The 14,625-nt window shown below is 36.7% G+C and overlaps 6 protein-coding genes across 6 annotated transcripts; 2 read left to right on the top strand and 4 right to left on the bottom strand.

Moving 5' to 3' along the window:
• Nucleotides 1-369: 369 nt before the first annotated feature.
• PHYBLDRAFT_172821 (hypothetical protein) lies at nt 370-1,993 on the bottom strand (the record flags this gene model as incomplete). Its single annotated transcript, XM_018436880.1, has 5 exons — nt 370-486; nt 987-1,075; nt 1,477-1,528; nt 1,733-1,842; nt 1,936-1,993. The coding sequence occupies 5 exons, from the start codon at nt 1,991-1,993 to the stop codon at nt 370-372; spliced, it is 426 nt and encodes a 141-aa protein (XP_018287027.1).
• A 272-nt stretch (nt 1,994-2,265) lies between these two features.
• On the bottom strand, nt 2,266-3,101 carry PHYBLDRAFT_172820 (hypothetical protein; the record flags this gene model as incomplete). The annotated part of the gene is made up of 4 exons (XM_018436879.1): nt 2,266-2,464; nt 2,547-2,674; nt 2,834-2,901; nt 3,095-3,101. The coding sequence occupies 4 exons, from the start codon at nt 3,099-3,101 to the stop codon at nt 2,266-2,268; spliced, it is 402 nt and encodes a 133-aa protein (XP_018287026.1).
• A 216-nt stretch (nt 3,102-3,317) lies between these two features.
• On the bottom strand, nt 3,318-6,351 carry PHYBLDRAFT_160008 (hypothetical protein; the record flags this gene model as incomplete). The annotated part of the gene is made up of 4 exons (XM_018434099.1): nt 3,318-5,318; nt 5,460-5,987; nt 6,231-6,232; nt 6,348-6,351. 4 exons carry the CDS (start codon nt 6,349-6,351, stop codon nt 3,318-3,320), a joined length of 2,535 nt encoding a protein of 844 aa, XP_018287025.1.
• A 1,142-nt stretch (nt 6,352-7,493) lies between these two features.
• Nucleotides 7,494-8,595, top strand: PHYBLDRAFT_160007 (hypothetical protein). The gene is made up of 2 exons (XM_018434098.1): nt 7,494-7,566; nt 7,653-8,595. Exon 2 carries the CDS (start codon nt 8,047-8,049, stop codon nt 8,293-8,295), a length of 249 nt encoding a protein of 82 aa, XP_018287024.1. The 5' UTR covers nt 7,494-7,566; nt 7,653-8,046; the 3' UTR covers nt 8,296-8,595.
• Nucleotides 8,596-9,328: 733 nt separating this feature from the next.
• PHYBLDRAFT_172817 (hypothetical protein) lies at nt 9,329-10,573 on the bottom strand (the record flags this gene model as incomplete). The annotated part of the gene is made up of 3 exons (XM_018436878.1): nt 9,329-9,856; nt 9,926-10,143; nt 10,450-10,573. 3 exons carry the CDS (start codon nt 10,571-10,573, stop codon nt 9,329-9,331), a joined length of 870 nt encoding a protein of 289 aa, XP_018287023.1.
• An 817-nt stretch (nt 10,574-11,390) lies between these two features.
• On the top strand, nt 11,391-14,532 carry PHYBLDRAFT_127325 (hypothetical protein). The gene is made up of 14 exons (XM_018429156.1): nt 11,391-11,490; nt 11,632-11,758; nt 11,864-11,906; nt 12,024-12,095; nt 12,175-12,270; nt 12,353-12,404; nt 12,535-12,659; nt 12,790-12,889; nt 12,965-13,221; nt 13,283-13,436; nt 13,588-13,713; nt 13,804-13,897; nt 13,973-14,051; nt 14,192-14,532. Exons 1-14 carry the CDS (start codon nt 11,412-11,414, stop codon nt 14,252-14,254), a joined length of 1,467 nt encoding a protein of 488 aa, XP_018287022.1. The 5' UTR covers nt 11,391-11,411; the 3' UTR covers nt 14,255-14,532.
• Nucleotides 14,533-14,625: the final 93 nt, after the last annotated feature.

Here is a 14,625-nt window from a genome sequence, read left to right as displayed (position 1 = left end):
TCTTTCGACGTCATCACTATCCTTCCGAGAAATTGACAAATGAAATTGGCTAGAATCTATCCACAGCACAAGACGTCGCATTCTGCGTACCTGTCCCTCCAAATCAACCAGAGCTATTTCCCAAAGGATATGAAAGCGTGGTTCAAAATCATGAAATAAAAGTCACGTCTGTGTTGGATTTATAGCAGCTCGAACTCCAACATCTTGGGTCTTAATGTACAGAACGGATTGTTACGTTTTTCCTTTCTTTTCCTTTCATTACTTTGATAATAAAGTCTTTAAAGAAACCTTTACTTCGAGTTAGTCTGATACCCTTTTTTTTTTATAAGCTGGTATAAAAAGAGAAAACGCTATGTATTATCTAGAGGTCTAGCATCGAAAGTCAACATGGTGCTCAGATTGCGGGGTATCAGGAATCATCCGAAACACCGTCACTAGCTGGTCCCAACCATCTTCGAAAATATGCATGTTAAAATGCATAGATAGCTATAGCCTTTTAAATAAATATAATAGATGGAGAACATTTTAAAAGAAAGAAAAGAATAATGTTCTCTAATTAAAGAAAGAAAATTTTTGCTACGAATATCCCGAGAATAAACTTGCGCTGGTCAATGTACAGCAGTAGCTTTTATTGTCACACAGAACGTGTCTGTACATGTGAGCCCGTATCCAAAATTTCGGTCCAGTAAAATTAAACAAGCAAAATATGTCTTTTGTAGTATCTTTTGTAAGATTATTTGTCACTCAAATAGAATTCTCTACACAGTACATGTTATACAGAGCTAGACATCTTGAGAGTGTCAAACCCAAAAAAAAAATATGTTTTTCTGTCATGACAAGATTGTACTAAAGAAGTTTTTTTCTTTTTCATTTATTGGACAACAATTAATTGATCACAGAATTACACCATGCTCAATAAAATGTAATTTAATCATTCAAGGCGGCTCGTTGTTTAATTATTATTATTTTTTGGGTATGAGTCCTACCCAATCGATATTGAAAATGACACACGGATTCCCAACTGCCAATCTACTGCATTCAAGTTTATCCAACTTCATGACGTTAATATACACACCTATACAATTAAGAAACACCATTTCAAACTAAAGAATGATGAAATTTATAAAGAAATTTAAATATCCATATTCATATATATATATTAGTGATGATGATATTTCTAAAGATAAATAAAAAAATTAATGGAGTCTATTATGCCTTGATCTGGACTGATACGTATGGTAAAAGCAAGAATGTGTAAGTTATTCTTTGCACTGTAAAATAGCTGTGGTAAATATATTTACCTTTCTTTTCTAGCTTAGTATAAAAAAATAAGCTTGAGATAAAACACCTTTGAATTACTAGTTTTGTTAAGTAAAGATTGGCAGATCTTTAGGGTAAATTGATTACCCATGCTTAGCTGTAAAATTTATTCAGGATGACTAGTGAGGTTATTCCTATTGGTTGGTCATGACCTACTATTATTAACCACCAATACAGGCTTTATGAAAAAAATAAACATATCTAAAGGCTATATATATATATGTAAGAAAAGAACAGAAGAATAATAGAGAAGGTAATAAATATGATCTATTTTATTTGATTCACACTAAAGCTGCACTGGCCGGAGAGCCAGAAAAGGAACCATATTATTTAATTCATCGAGATATTAAGAAAAGCTAATGGTAAAAACTGAAAGTTAAAGGAACTTTGATGGAACCAAAAGCAATTTTACTTGAAAGTAAAAGGTAAGTATATAAAAGCTCAAATAGAAAGTTCCAAATGAATTGTATTCATCAAATCGAGTTGTATTTTTACAAGATTTTTCTTTTGCACTTTGTCTTTCTATACCGAATATGTATCTGATAAAGTCTTAATTGAATATATTTGCGAACACGCACATAACAAAGGTCCTTTTTATACTTAATTGTTATGTACCGTGTTGATGTTGCTCACACCAAAAGGCGTAGCCATACTCAATTCTTTCTTTATTCATTGGTAATTTCCTATCTTTCAGCAATCTGAAGATGGGTACTAAAGTTAATCAGTTACTAGATCGACTTCTTGAGTTGAAAAATATCTTTTTTTTTATATTGTTGTTGCTGTTGTAATTAGGTCGCTATCATCACAGCTATACAAACCAATAGGAAATTGTCGGTTGATTGTCATATTGAAAGGATCAAACATGCCCTGTAAATTGATTTATAAGGAATCAACATGGCTATTATTTTATTTATTATTTATTATTCCACTATAAAAGTAAATGCTCTAACTTGAGGTCTGTGAAATCTTATCAATATCGATATCATATGAAATGTTGCAACCACAACTATTCTTGGCATTGGGGTTTTCAACTACTTGAAAGGTCGATCCGATCAATTCTTCCACAAAATCTACTTTTGATCCACGCACAAATGGAAGCGATATTTCATCCACAACCACACGTACACCTTCCTTCTCAAATACTCTACAATACAGCAAAATTTGTAAGAACATGATTATTCCTATTGACGCCCATAATTGCTTTTATGGTCATTTGGTCATATTACGTGTCATCAGGGTTAACTTCAGTAGTCAGTTCGAGTTTGTTCTGATAACCGTGGCAGCCTCCTGAATCCACAATAATTCTCAGCATCAAATTGTCATCGTGATCTCGAGAAGCAATCCATTTCAATTGCTGATGATTAGATCAAACAAGTTAATAAATAAAGTAAAGTAAAGTAAAGAAAGAAAGAAAAAGGATAATAAATGAAGAGCAAGTTGATCATTATGCTTGCCTTGATTGCTTTGTCAGAAATGTCAATGCCATTCTCAGCAGAGGCAGCTTTCCATTTACCAAGAGTGTGTGTCTGTCTAAGAACAACTGGCTGACATTGCTTCCATTGTAAGACAGGACGTAATGATCTTGCAGGAAAGGTAACCAGCCTCAGGCGTGATCTTGTTTGTAATAAAATTAAACGTCCAAGCATAAAATTATAATAATACGCAGCAAAAAACAATCGTTATTTTTTGTTATTAAAAATAAAATAAGATAAATTTAAATTACATCGAAATTAAAGAAGTCATTTCTTTTAACGATGTTTTTTTTTTTACTTACAAGACATTTCAAAAATTATTACTATCAACCTTATCTATCTTCCCAAAAACACATCAAATCAACTATAGCATTTATTAAAACCTAACCTATTAAAAAATGACCAAAAAAAAACAGCACACATTTCTATAGACAACTTTATGATTCATTTCGTATACACAGCACATTTTATTGAGAGTTTGAGTGTAAAAGAGGAAGATAGTTTGGTAAATATGAAAAAAAAGATTTAGAGCTTGTCGTAGTACTTGTCGAGACCGGGGATATCCTCGGTAAGACCCTTTCTCTTACGGACAGCACGGATGATGTCGTAGACCTTGTTACCAGCCTCGAGAGGGTTACCGGTCATGTTCTGCCAGTGATCGAAGACAGCCTGGGGGAAGGCCTGACCAGCAGTGGCAGCACGGAGATCGGCGGTGAAACCGAAGGACTCGTTAATGGGCAAGTAAGCCTTGACGGTCATGATGGGGGTACCGGGACGCTGCTCCTCAGAGAAGACCATACCACGGCGTCTGTTGAGGCAAGAGTAGATACCACCGATGACGGAGTCGGGGCACTGGATCTCGACGAGGTAGACGGGCTCCTGGATACCGGGGGTGGCGGTAAGGACGGAGGCGTAGATGACACGGCGACAGGTGGGGATGATCTGTCCACCACCTCTGTGGATAGCATCAGCGTGGAGAACAACATCGAGGATGTTGAAACGGATACCACGCATGTTCTCCTCAGCAACGGGACCTTCCTTGGTGGCCCACTGGAAAGCGGCAACGCAGGAATCCTTGATTTCGTTAAGGTACTGGACGGCCTTGGTGACATCAATCAACAAGTTGGGACCAGTGCCATCGGGACCGAAACACCAGATCTTACGGGCCTCAGTAACATCCCACTCGTACTTGTCAGCGAGGGTACGGGCACGGATCTTGAAATCGTCCTTGGGACCGATCTTACCGGCATCGATATCGTTGGCAAGCTCATCGTTAAGGGGAAGAGCGCGCATGAAGATACGGTTGTGCTTGTTGGGGGACTTGGACAAACAGTCGATGGTAGACTCGGCAGTGACGGTCTCACGGTACTGGACGACGGGATCACCGAACTTGAGGGGAACCTGGGCGTGGTCCTCCTCGAGATCCTTCAAACAGATCTCCAAATGGAGCTCACCAGCACCGGCAACAATGTGCTCACCGGAGTCGGAGGTGAAGGTCAAGACACAGGGATCGGACTTGGCCAAACGCTTGAGACCTTCGACGAGCTTGGGCAAGTCGTTGGCGTTCTTGACATCGACGGCAACCTGGACGACAGGGGAGACAGAGAACTTCATGACCTTCATGTTGTGGGCAACCTCGGAGGTGGTGATGGTACCAGACTTGACCAAGAACTGATCAACACCGACAAGACCGATAATGTTACCGGCGGGGCAGTCATCGATAGCCTCGACGTTACGTCCCATCATGAGGACGGTACGCTGGATGGACTTGACGGAAAGGTCGGACTTGGAGCCAGGGAGGTAGTTAGGACCCTGGATTCTGACCTTGAGACCGGCACGGACGGTTCCGGAGAAGACACGACCGAAAGCGTAGAAACGACCCTTATCGGAGGTGGGAACCATCTTGGAGACGTAAAGCATCAAAGGACCGGCGGGGTTGCAGTCTCTGATACCGATGGCGCACTCATCGTCCATGGGACCTTCGTAGAGGGAGGTGACACGGTACTTCTGGGCAGTGACGGGGGAGGGAAGATGGATACAGATCATCTCCAAGAGAGCATCACCAGCAGGCAAGAACTTGCGCATGACGACCTTGAGGAGCTGCTTGCCCTCGAGATCTCTCTCCTCGGCCTTGAGGTTGATCTCAAGCTTGGTAAGAAGAGTATCGACCTGGTCCTTCTTGAAGTTCATGACGGAGTCGAAGATCTTGTAGATAGGGTCCAGGATGAACATGTTGAAGGCACGCTCAAGGGGCTGACCAGCGGCATCAGTAGACTTGGAGGTCCACTTCTTGGTCTTGGGGTTGAAGTAGTTCTCACCCCAGAGCTTCTGCATCATCTTTTCCTTGTCAACACCAAACTTCTTGGAGTAACGGACGGCAAACTGACGGAGGGTGAAACCCCAGCCGTGGAGACCGGAAGCGAAGGCAACGGTACCGCGCTCGGGGTAGACCTGGACATCACCGAGAGCCTCATCAGGGTAGGTGGAGATGATAACGTTGACAGACTCGATGGTGCTACGGAGGGTCTAAAGAAGATAAGATAATAAAAAAGGGTTTGTTAGACATATTAAATTATTTGGTTTTGTCATTGTACTGTGACTTTTACTAGAAAGTACAATGATACTTATATCCCCCAAAGATTAAATATAAAGTGAAAAAAAACTTACGGTGTACAACTCCTCCTTGGCCAACTGCAACTCAAGAAGAGCACGATCAACCTTGTTGATGACAATGACGGGCTTGATACGCTCGGTCAAAGCCTGACGGAGAACGGTCTCAGTCTGGACACAGACACCATCGATACAGTCGACGACGACAAGGGCACCATCAGTGACACGGAGGGCGGCGGTAACTTCAGAAGAGAAATCAACGTGACCGGGGGAATCGATCAAGTTAATCAAGAAAGAGGAACCTTCGGTCTTCTGGCCCTTGATCTCCTTGATGTCTTCGGGGTTCTCCATCTGGAAGTACATGGAAATGGCAGTGGACTTGATAGTAATACCACGCTCCTGTTCATCCTTACGGGTGTCCATGAAACGGGTCTCACCAGCACGACCAGCAGAGATAATACCGGCCTTGGAGACAAGGGAATCAGTCAAGGTAGACTTTCCGTGATCGACGTGAGCAATGACGGACATGTTACGGACGTTGGTAACCTTGTCCATGAGTTCACGGATCTCCTCAATAGTAAAATTCTACGTTTGAAATAAAAAGATGTATGTTGTTATGAAATGATTCTTTTGTGTTTGTGTATCTTTATGCATGTTGCAAAAAAAAAGTTTCTTTTGAGCAACTCGGCGACTCTAGTGTCAGGTGTATATGCGTAGATTATTTTATGAGACCAATGAAGTATTGGGCGTCAAGTAAATAGACCTTTGCATACACCTAGACACTTCGTCTATAATTGGAATATTTTTTTTGGGTGTTGATGAACTTACGACTAATAAATTCAGAAAATGATGTGTATTAGTACTTGTTGATATTATGATACATTTACTTATGGATCTCATCCATCCATCCATCCATCTTTGTATTAATTGGTATGGTTTCCTTACCCATTTTGACTTCTTTGCACTTGGAAGGGTGAAATGGAGGGAAAGGAAGGAAGCCAAGGCTTTTCGTTCAAACAAGTTGACTTGATCGCCTTCCGGCGCACCGCAGCACGAGCTGAGTATGAATCTAATTTTTTTTTAAAAAAAAAAAATTACACGCAAATTTTTATTGACAGTGTTGTTTGTGTATGTACTTTTGTGTGTCTGTTTGTTAAGAAAAAGAAAAACAAACAAGAAAATATGTTGCACAGCATGACGTGAGAATGAAGCGAGGCACAATATGTGAGAAACAAGAAGCATACAGTGTTTTACTCCAAAATTAAGCGATTCCAAAAAAATCATAGGACAATTTTGTACCTCGGTTGGATGATTTTATATTTATTTATTTATTTATTTATTTATTTTTTGGACAAGTACAAAAATTAAAACTAGATGCTTTTGCTTTTGTCAATTAGACTGCCAAAAAAAAAAGAAAAATCTGAACAGAATAATTTCACGATATAACTTTATTATATCCGTTGTTTATACAATCGCTATAGCATATTTCGGGTTATAGCTAGTGTATTTCTTTTGATGTTACAGTGCTTCCATCTCGAACTTTAATGATTTTTTGAAAACACCATTCACTTTTTCAAATGAAATTGTATCGAAAATGAAGACTAGTTTGGTTAACTGCCTGGGAAAAAAATTGCCCACTGTTTTGACCAACTTCTGGCTAGAACGATTATAAAGGTATCATCTTTATACCATAAGTTTAAAGTTATTCTTATTGGGCATTTACTTGCATACAAATATTTCATTTCATCTAAAAAGCATTACTTGAATAATTTCGATAAATCATGTATCATAAAGAGCAATATAAGTTTTACATATATCTTTTTAATTTGTGTGATTTTGAAAGTTTTGATCATTGATAAAAAAAGTTTAACCACCAGAATAAATATGGCAAAAATAATAGAAAAAAATATATACGCACTGGACTTTGAACAGACATAATTTTATAGGTTTAAAGAATTTGAGAAAAAATGGTGAAGTGAGCCAAGTCATGTGACTTAATATGAAGCTTTTTAAAGATATAGAGAAGAGAAAGAGGTACCCTCCATTTATTTACTCTTTTGTTAATCAGTTTTGATTTGGCTAATATCTCTTAATAAAAACTATTTTGAGCCTCAAAGTACTTATCCAACTTCCAATCCTCCCCTATAATACAACAAAAAGACAGGTATTATAAGGACTTTCTAACGTTATCTCCACAACTCGTTTCACTGATCTATTCTTGCCACGAATGTGATGAAACCAAAACTGAAGGACGCAATCTCCGTTTGCATTTAGAATTTACATAGCATAAGTGTGCCCACATTACGACGCGGTAATCGCTTTTATGATAATGCTGAATGTGCTTTTATAAAAAATACTTGGCAATGTAAAGCATAGAAATATTCGAAAACGATTTGCTTGTCCATCCTGCATAAATCACTTTAGAGCTGTTGATGACTATAAAAAACACTTGGAGACACATATTATACCTTCTTCCGATGACACAAAAGACCTCTCAAAACGCTAATGTAAAAGTTTAGCTGCTATCCCCTCAAGACGACGAAACAACACAGCGACCTTTTCCACATTTTCTCGAAACAAACGGGAATTCTATCATTCAATTGGTGTGAAGTTGAAACCATCAACCATGCATTAGAGGATATAGATGAGTGGCTTCAGAAAGGAAATCCACGGTATGTTGGTGGCCTTGGTTATGACAAAAACGGCATTGAAAGAGTGGTTTTTGGAAGGCTCATCAGGTGAACGCACTGTGAACTTGGATAAGACAATCGATGACAGTATTAAACAGCTGAGCTCTCTGATTTTAATGCTCAAAGGCATCGCTAATTCTCATTTAAATGGAAACTCCAACACACTCTTGGCAAAAAAAGCCTTTGGAATACAATCCATCTAAACCAAAATTATTTTATCTAAAGTTAAATTCAAAGGCGGTGGCCGCTTCACATATCATGAAGTGCGTTCTGCTGAAATACCAACAACGTACACACAAAGGAACAAGTGGCTAAAGGTTTTTGAAATACTTTGTCATTTGTTTATTGCTCTTAAAGAGCAACATGTGAATTATGAGGCTCTGGAAGATGAGAAATACGGTGCAATATTGGTTGCTCCCGGGGATACAATACGCGCAAAACCTGCGCCCTGAAAATGGATTTAAAGTAATAAAAAGAGCAATTTAATAAAAATTTTCTACCTGTGAAGATTGACTCATGTTATACTTTTGTGGCTTAATAATAAATAAATAAAGTGTAAAGATGTAAGTATTTGCATGTCTGATACATACACATCTATTATCTAAATCACATCTTATAAAACGGTCAATTATTTGTACATGCATAAAAACCCCTATTGGACATTAATTCTTTGATCCCGGGGCTTCATCAAATGCTTTGATAGCTAATAATTCTAGTATGAAACATATCCAAAGTCTAGCTTGAGTTATATAAATTTGACTACTTCAGATCACATAAACACTGCCTGGTTTATTTGAAACAAGGAATCACTGTTAACCTCTCTGCTATTGGATTTTGTACTGTTGAGTGTATTGTAACAAACAAGCCCAAATAAAATAAAATGAAACAAAACAAAAAAAAAATCACCTTGGGATTTGACTATGATGAAGAAATTGAAATATAAAAAAAAATATAGCAAATCAAAATCAAAATCAAAATGAAGTCGAACAAATATAATAAGGAAACGATAGGAATGATTCAAAAAAAAGATACATATATCTATTATATACGTTTTTGGAGAGATCTTCGTCCTACTGTATTTAAAGATTATAATGGGTTTTCTCGAATGGCTAATGTGTTTTATTAGAAATTGAGCCATTTTACTAAATTAGAAAATAACATTATAAACAAAAATTGTTTTATTTTATTTTATATTCCTTTTTTTTGCAACGCAACAACATATTGTACTTAAACTGATCAGTTTTGAGTTTGGGTTTGGCCTTGATCTTGATCTTGGCATTTATCGGAAGAGGCGCTTGGACTGCGTTTGAGTATAGATGCATAGCTACACACTGGCATGGGTGTGGTATGTGAACCAGGCTGGGTTACTGACAGGAGAGGTAAACCTGTTGTAGACTTGACTTCCTGAGGGATTTTTATAGACAAGTTTTGATGCTCAGGCTGGCTTGTCTGGACACAAGTCTCTGCTTCTGCTTCTTTTTGTGGTTGTGCTTGTGGTTGTGGCTGTTGCTGTGCTTGTGGCTGTGGCTGTTTAGACTCTTTGACTGTTTGAGAAGATTGAAGGGTAGCCTGCATTCTACGCAACATTGGCTCAGATTTCATCCGTACTGCTACTGGGTGTCCTTTGAAGATCTTGTTGCGAACTCTCTTTAACATTTCCACAGCATTTTTTTCAGTCTCATAAGCTATATACCACATCCCCAGATCAGCCTTGATGTTCTTGACAGGAGGGGACTGGAGACTGTCTAGAAAGTCAAGGATTTCCTAGAGATACCAGCAGCTAATTATATAAGTCTGCGTAGATACAAGGCTCTTTTTCTTATTAACTATTACCTTTTCTTCTGTGCCACTTGGAATGTCTCTTAGAATGATGGTTGTCCGTTGAAGAGAAAGTGCCGGACGAACTTTTTGGGATTGTTCATCGACTTGTACAACGTCAGAAGACTTGAGGATGTCTACAATAACTTCCCGGTCTGTTGTCCACATTTGTACCCTCTTGAATCCAGCAATCAAGTCAATAGGAACATATAGATTATTGTCCATATGCGATGCTGTAAAAAGCAAAGAAGTATATTTTTTATAAGTATTATGTTTTATATATATATATATATATATAACATTTAACTTACTTAGGTACGTATCGGTTACTAGATTTTGTCTATTTTGGCTTATTAGATATCTTTTTATTTTATTATTACTATTATTATTTATATATTTAGAGGCATATAAATAAACTTGCCTTGAAAAGTAGTATTCCAGTTGTCTCTTCAGCTGAAGGTCTAAGAGATTTTTTTTTATTGTATGGTGAGTTTGGTGGTATATTGGTAACATACAAAGAAGCCAACTGTCCTCTTTACTTTTATCGGAGCTTGTGATTTCATGACCAGCCCCAAACATCACATCTTCTTGTTGCATAATAATCACAATGTCGTCCTGCTCGTCGCCTCGAGGGAAGCTATGTTCTTCAGGACTGCACAACATAGATTTCAAAAGCAAAGTTGTCTGTAAGTTGAATCAAAGAGAAAAAAATGAAGCAAAATTAAGAGAGAGAGAAAGAGAAAGAGAGAAAGCAAAAATGAAATGAAAATGAAAATTAAAATACAAGTCTTCAAGTTTACCTGAATTCTTAAGTGTGAAATATAATATAATATTCTTTCTTTCTTTTTCTTTTTCTTTTTTTTTGTTCCTCTTTGAAAATGCAAGTCTAAATGGGTAGAATAAAATAGCCGGCATTTTGTTAATTTTCTTTTCTTCTTCTAATATTGATCATCGCAAACGGACAACACCTATTGACTGGATTTATGTTTTAAGATGGGCCAATCATATTGCACTTGTTACAAAATATATTTATTCTGGTCATATATCCTATACTAGCACACTTTATATTACACATTTATTCACTTGTATGCGAACAATAGATCAACAGTTATTTTATATATTTATATTTTCTTTAGGAGAAGCTTGAGTTAGATATATACAAAATACAAAATACAAAATACAAAATACAAAATAATATATATATTATAACAATAATCTAGGACTCGAAACAAAATAGGAAATAGTAAAGGGAGAAATATAGAGGGGTTTGTAAAGATGAGGACAAAGGAGGAGAAAGGAGGGGATAGAAAGGAGGGGTAAAATAATAATAATAATAAATAAATCAATAGGTTGAGACACCCAAGAAATAAAATAAAAAATAAAAAATAAATAAATCAAATCAAATCAAATCAAATTAAATCAAATTAAATAATTTTTTTTTAATGAAGTGAGATATTTGGTTCAATTTTTTTCCCTTTCCCTTTTTTACATTTAATTCACAATGTCACCTGTGGCTATTTCTGACGCTGTGAAAGCTCAAGCCGAGAAGATCAAAGGAGAAGCCAATGCTCTTTTTGCTGGTAAAAAAAAAACAATGAAAATTATAATCATATAGATTCCTCTTACAAAACCAATAGATAGATTAGATTAACCCAACCTTATATTTTATATCACATGTTCCTCGATTATTATACATTCTCACCTTTTTTTTATTCTATTAGCAAAGCATTACAAAGAAGCCATTGAAAAATATAGTGCTGCAATTGATCTCAATCCTAATGTCGCTGCCTATTTCTCTAATCGCGCATTCTGCCATTTGAAATTGGAATCTTATGGTTATGTGATCTCGTAAGTAGCAATCGATTGTTGTACAAAAGGACATTAGAATATAAATAAAATAAAGAAAGAGAAGGAGAGAAATCTATATAATGATTGAATTGAATGATTTGGTAGCGATGCTGATGCTGCCCTGGCACTCGATCCCAATTTTACAAAGGTAATAAAGAAAGAGAGAGAGTGTGTGTGTAAAATAGTGGATCTATGTACACACGCTTATATACATATACTTATATTATGCAAAAAAAAACAACAACGACTTTTGTGTAATACGTAGGCCAACTATCGCCGCGCTACTGCCAACATGGCACTCGGCAAGTTCAAGGAGGCTTTGAAAGATCTTCGTGTGGTGAGTGAAACTAATTAATGCTAAACAATATAAAGAAAATATGTAATCTAAAAAAGAAAGAGTGTGTATGAAAATCAAGGTTGTCAAAAATGCACCTGGAGATAAAGATGCCAAGCTTAAATTGGACGAGTGCGCAAAGATCGTTAAGCGTATTGAATTTGAGAAAGCAATTGAGGTAAGTAAAAGAAGAAGGAAGAGGCGTCTTTTTTATTATTAAAAATTAACAATAATATTGCTTTCTGTTTTTTTTCTGATAGCATGATGACCACGCGCCCAGTGCTGCCGATTCTTTGGATGTTGATGCAATTGGTATGGTACATTCTTTATATACTACATAAAAAGAAAGGGATGAAAAAAAAAGAAAAAAGAAAGGAAGATAGGGAAAAGTTGTTGATAGTATCAACCAATAATGCGGATTAAACTAATATAATTTATACAGTTGTGGAAGCTTCATACGACGGACCAAAGATTGCAGAAGATAAAAAGATCACAGAAGGATTTGTGAAGGACTTGGTAGCACGGTTCAAGGACCAAAAGAAGATCCATCGTAAATATGCATTTATGGTAAAGTGAGATTAAGCACAAGTCAAGTCAATTCAGGTCAAATCAAATCAAATGAAGGGAATGGTGAATGCTAATTAGCACATATCAAATTGAACCATATATTCCATTTTATTTGTATGGTTTTATATAGATCATCTTGGGTGTGCGTAAGATGATGATGGAATCCCCTTCATTAATCGATATCAAGGTTCCTGCTGGTGGAAAGCTCACCGTGTGTGGTGATGTTCATGGTATGAGCGAGGAAGATGTTTGACTAAAGTGTTGTGATTATTATTGTGTATTCATCTGTGTTTTTATACGTATAGGTCAATTCTACGATTTTATCAATATTTTCAACACCAACGGCTGGCCCTCTGAAAAACATGCTTACCTTTTCAACGGTGACTTTGTTGATCGTGGAAGTTTCTCCTTGGAAGTCGTCTTGACCTTGTTTGCTTACAAGCTGTTGTTCCCTGATCGGGTATTCCTTGCCCGTGGCAACCACGAAACAGACAACATGAACAAGGTGTATGGTTTTGAGGGTGAAGTCAAGGCCAAGTTCAGTGATATGATGATGTTCAAGGTAAGAAAAACAGAAATAAGGAGAGAGGTTATTAAAACATACAAAATTCTATTGATTGTAGATTTTCTCAGAGACATTCAACTCTCTTCCTTTGGCACATGTAATTGGAAACAAGATTTTGGTTGTTCACGGTGGTCTGTTCTCTCGTGATGATGTTACTCTAGATGATATTCGCAAAATCGACCGTCTTGCTCTTCGTCAGCCTGGAAATGATGGTAAGAATTTGGTTTCTATGTTTATTCTTATTATATATATATATATATATAATATCAAAGGAAGAAGACAAAAAAGAGAGAGTGGATTATAATGAATATGATGATGAGCAGACTCTTTATTTATTGATCTTTAATCATTATCATTGTATAGGTTTGATGTGTGAACTCTTATGGTCTGATCCTCAACCTCAGCCAGGTAGAGAGCCCAACAAGCGTGGTGTCGGTATTCAGTTTGGCCCTGATGTTACAAAGGCATTTTTGGAAAGAAACGGCCTCGGTAATAATTTACGAGATAGAAAGGAGAGGATTTTATGTTACAAGACTTATTAACGGGTTTGATTGTTCTTTATCTCTCTTTTTTTTGTAGATATGTTGATTCGTAGTCATGAAGTTAAGGAAGAGGGATATGTGATTGAGCATGACGGCAAGTGTGTCACTGTTTTCTCTGCTCCCAACTACTGGTAAGGTTTTGAAAATCAATATTAATTCAATACATTCAAACTTATATAACTCTTATTCTTTTTTTTTCCTTGCAGTGATTCTGTTGGTAACAAGGGAGCTTACATTAACATTACACCCGATATGGTATTGGACTATGTTACATTCGAGGCAGTGGTAAGTCCAAGAATTATGATATTCAAAATAAATAGGTTCCCTTTCTTTTTTCTTCTTTAAGAAGAGGAAGAATCATAACCACACAAATCTATACAGCATGTATATTTATATATTAATATGAATGTCTTCTTCTTCTTTAGCCTCATCCCAATGTAAGACCAATGCAGTATGCCAGTCAATTTAGCGGTATGTTGGGCATGTAAAAAAAAAGCACACACACACACACATAAGCAAAAAAAACCCCCCAATCGGTTTTTCCTTTTCTTCTTCATTTTCATCCTTGGCTTTTTGGGTCGGGTTTATAAAAAATGGAAGCAACCAAAGGGAAAGTGTATCAATCGACAAAGGAAAAAAAAAACAAAAAATAGTCGTCTCCTTTAATACTATCTATTATTCTTTCTTGGCCGGTTTACTTTATGTTATATATATATATACTCCAAAAAAAAACACTTAATCTTTAGACATATATGTCACCCAAATTATCATTTTATATATGTATACATACATGCATAGCATAGCACACATACACATATACATACATTACATATGTAGGTATGTATGTATGTATGTATGT

Source organism: Phycomyces blakesleeanus, assembly GCF_001638985.1.
Source record: "Phycomyces blakesleeanus NRRL 1555(-) unplaced genomic scaffold PHYBLscaffold_23, whole genome shotgun sequence".
Classification (NCBI taxonomy): domain Eukaryota; kingdom Fungi; phylum Mucoromycota; class Mucoromycetes; order Mucorales; family Phycomycetaceae; genus Phycomyces; species Phycomyces blakesleeanus.
Note: the sequence above shows the minus strand (reverse complement) of the source record. Positions and strands in the feature narration are given on the sequence as shown.

Excerpts from the sequence above, each read along its gene's own strand:
- PHYBLDRAFT_160007 (XM_018434098.1), top strand. The coding sequence starts at position 8,047 with ATGAGTGGCTTCAGAAAGGAAATCCACGGTATGTTGGTGGCCTTGGTT.
- PHYBLDRAFT_127325 (XM_018429156.1), top strand. The coding sequence starts at position 11,412 with ATGTCACCTGTGGCTATTTCTGACGCTGTGAAAGCTCAAGCCGAGAAG. Across the intron at positions 11,907-12,023 it reads TCGATCCCAATTTTACAAAG|GCCAACTATCGCCGCGCTAC; the intron begins GTAATAAAGAAA and ends TGTAATACGTAG. Across the intron at positions 14,052-14,191 it reads ATGTTACATTCGAGGCAGTG|CCTCATCCCAATGTAAGACC; the intron begins GTAAGTCCAAGA and ends CTTCTTCTTTAG.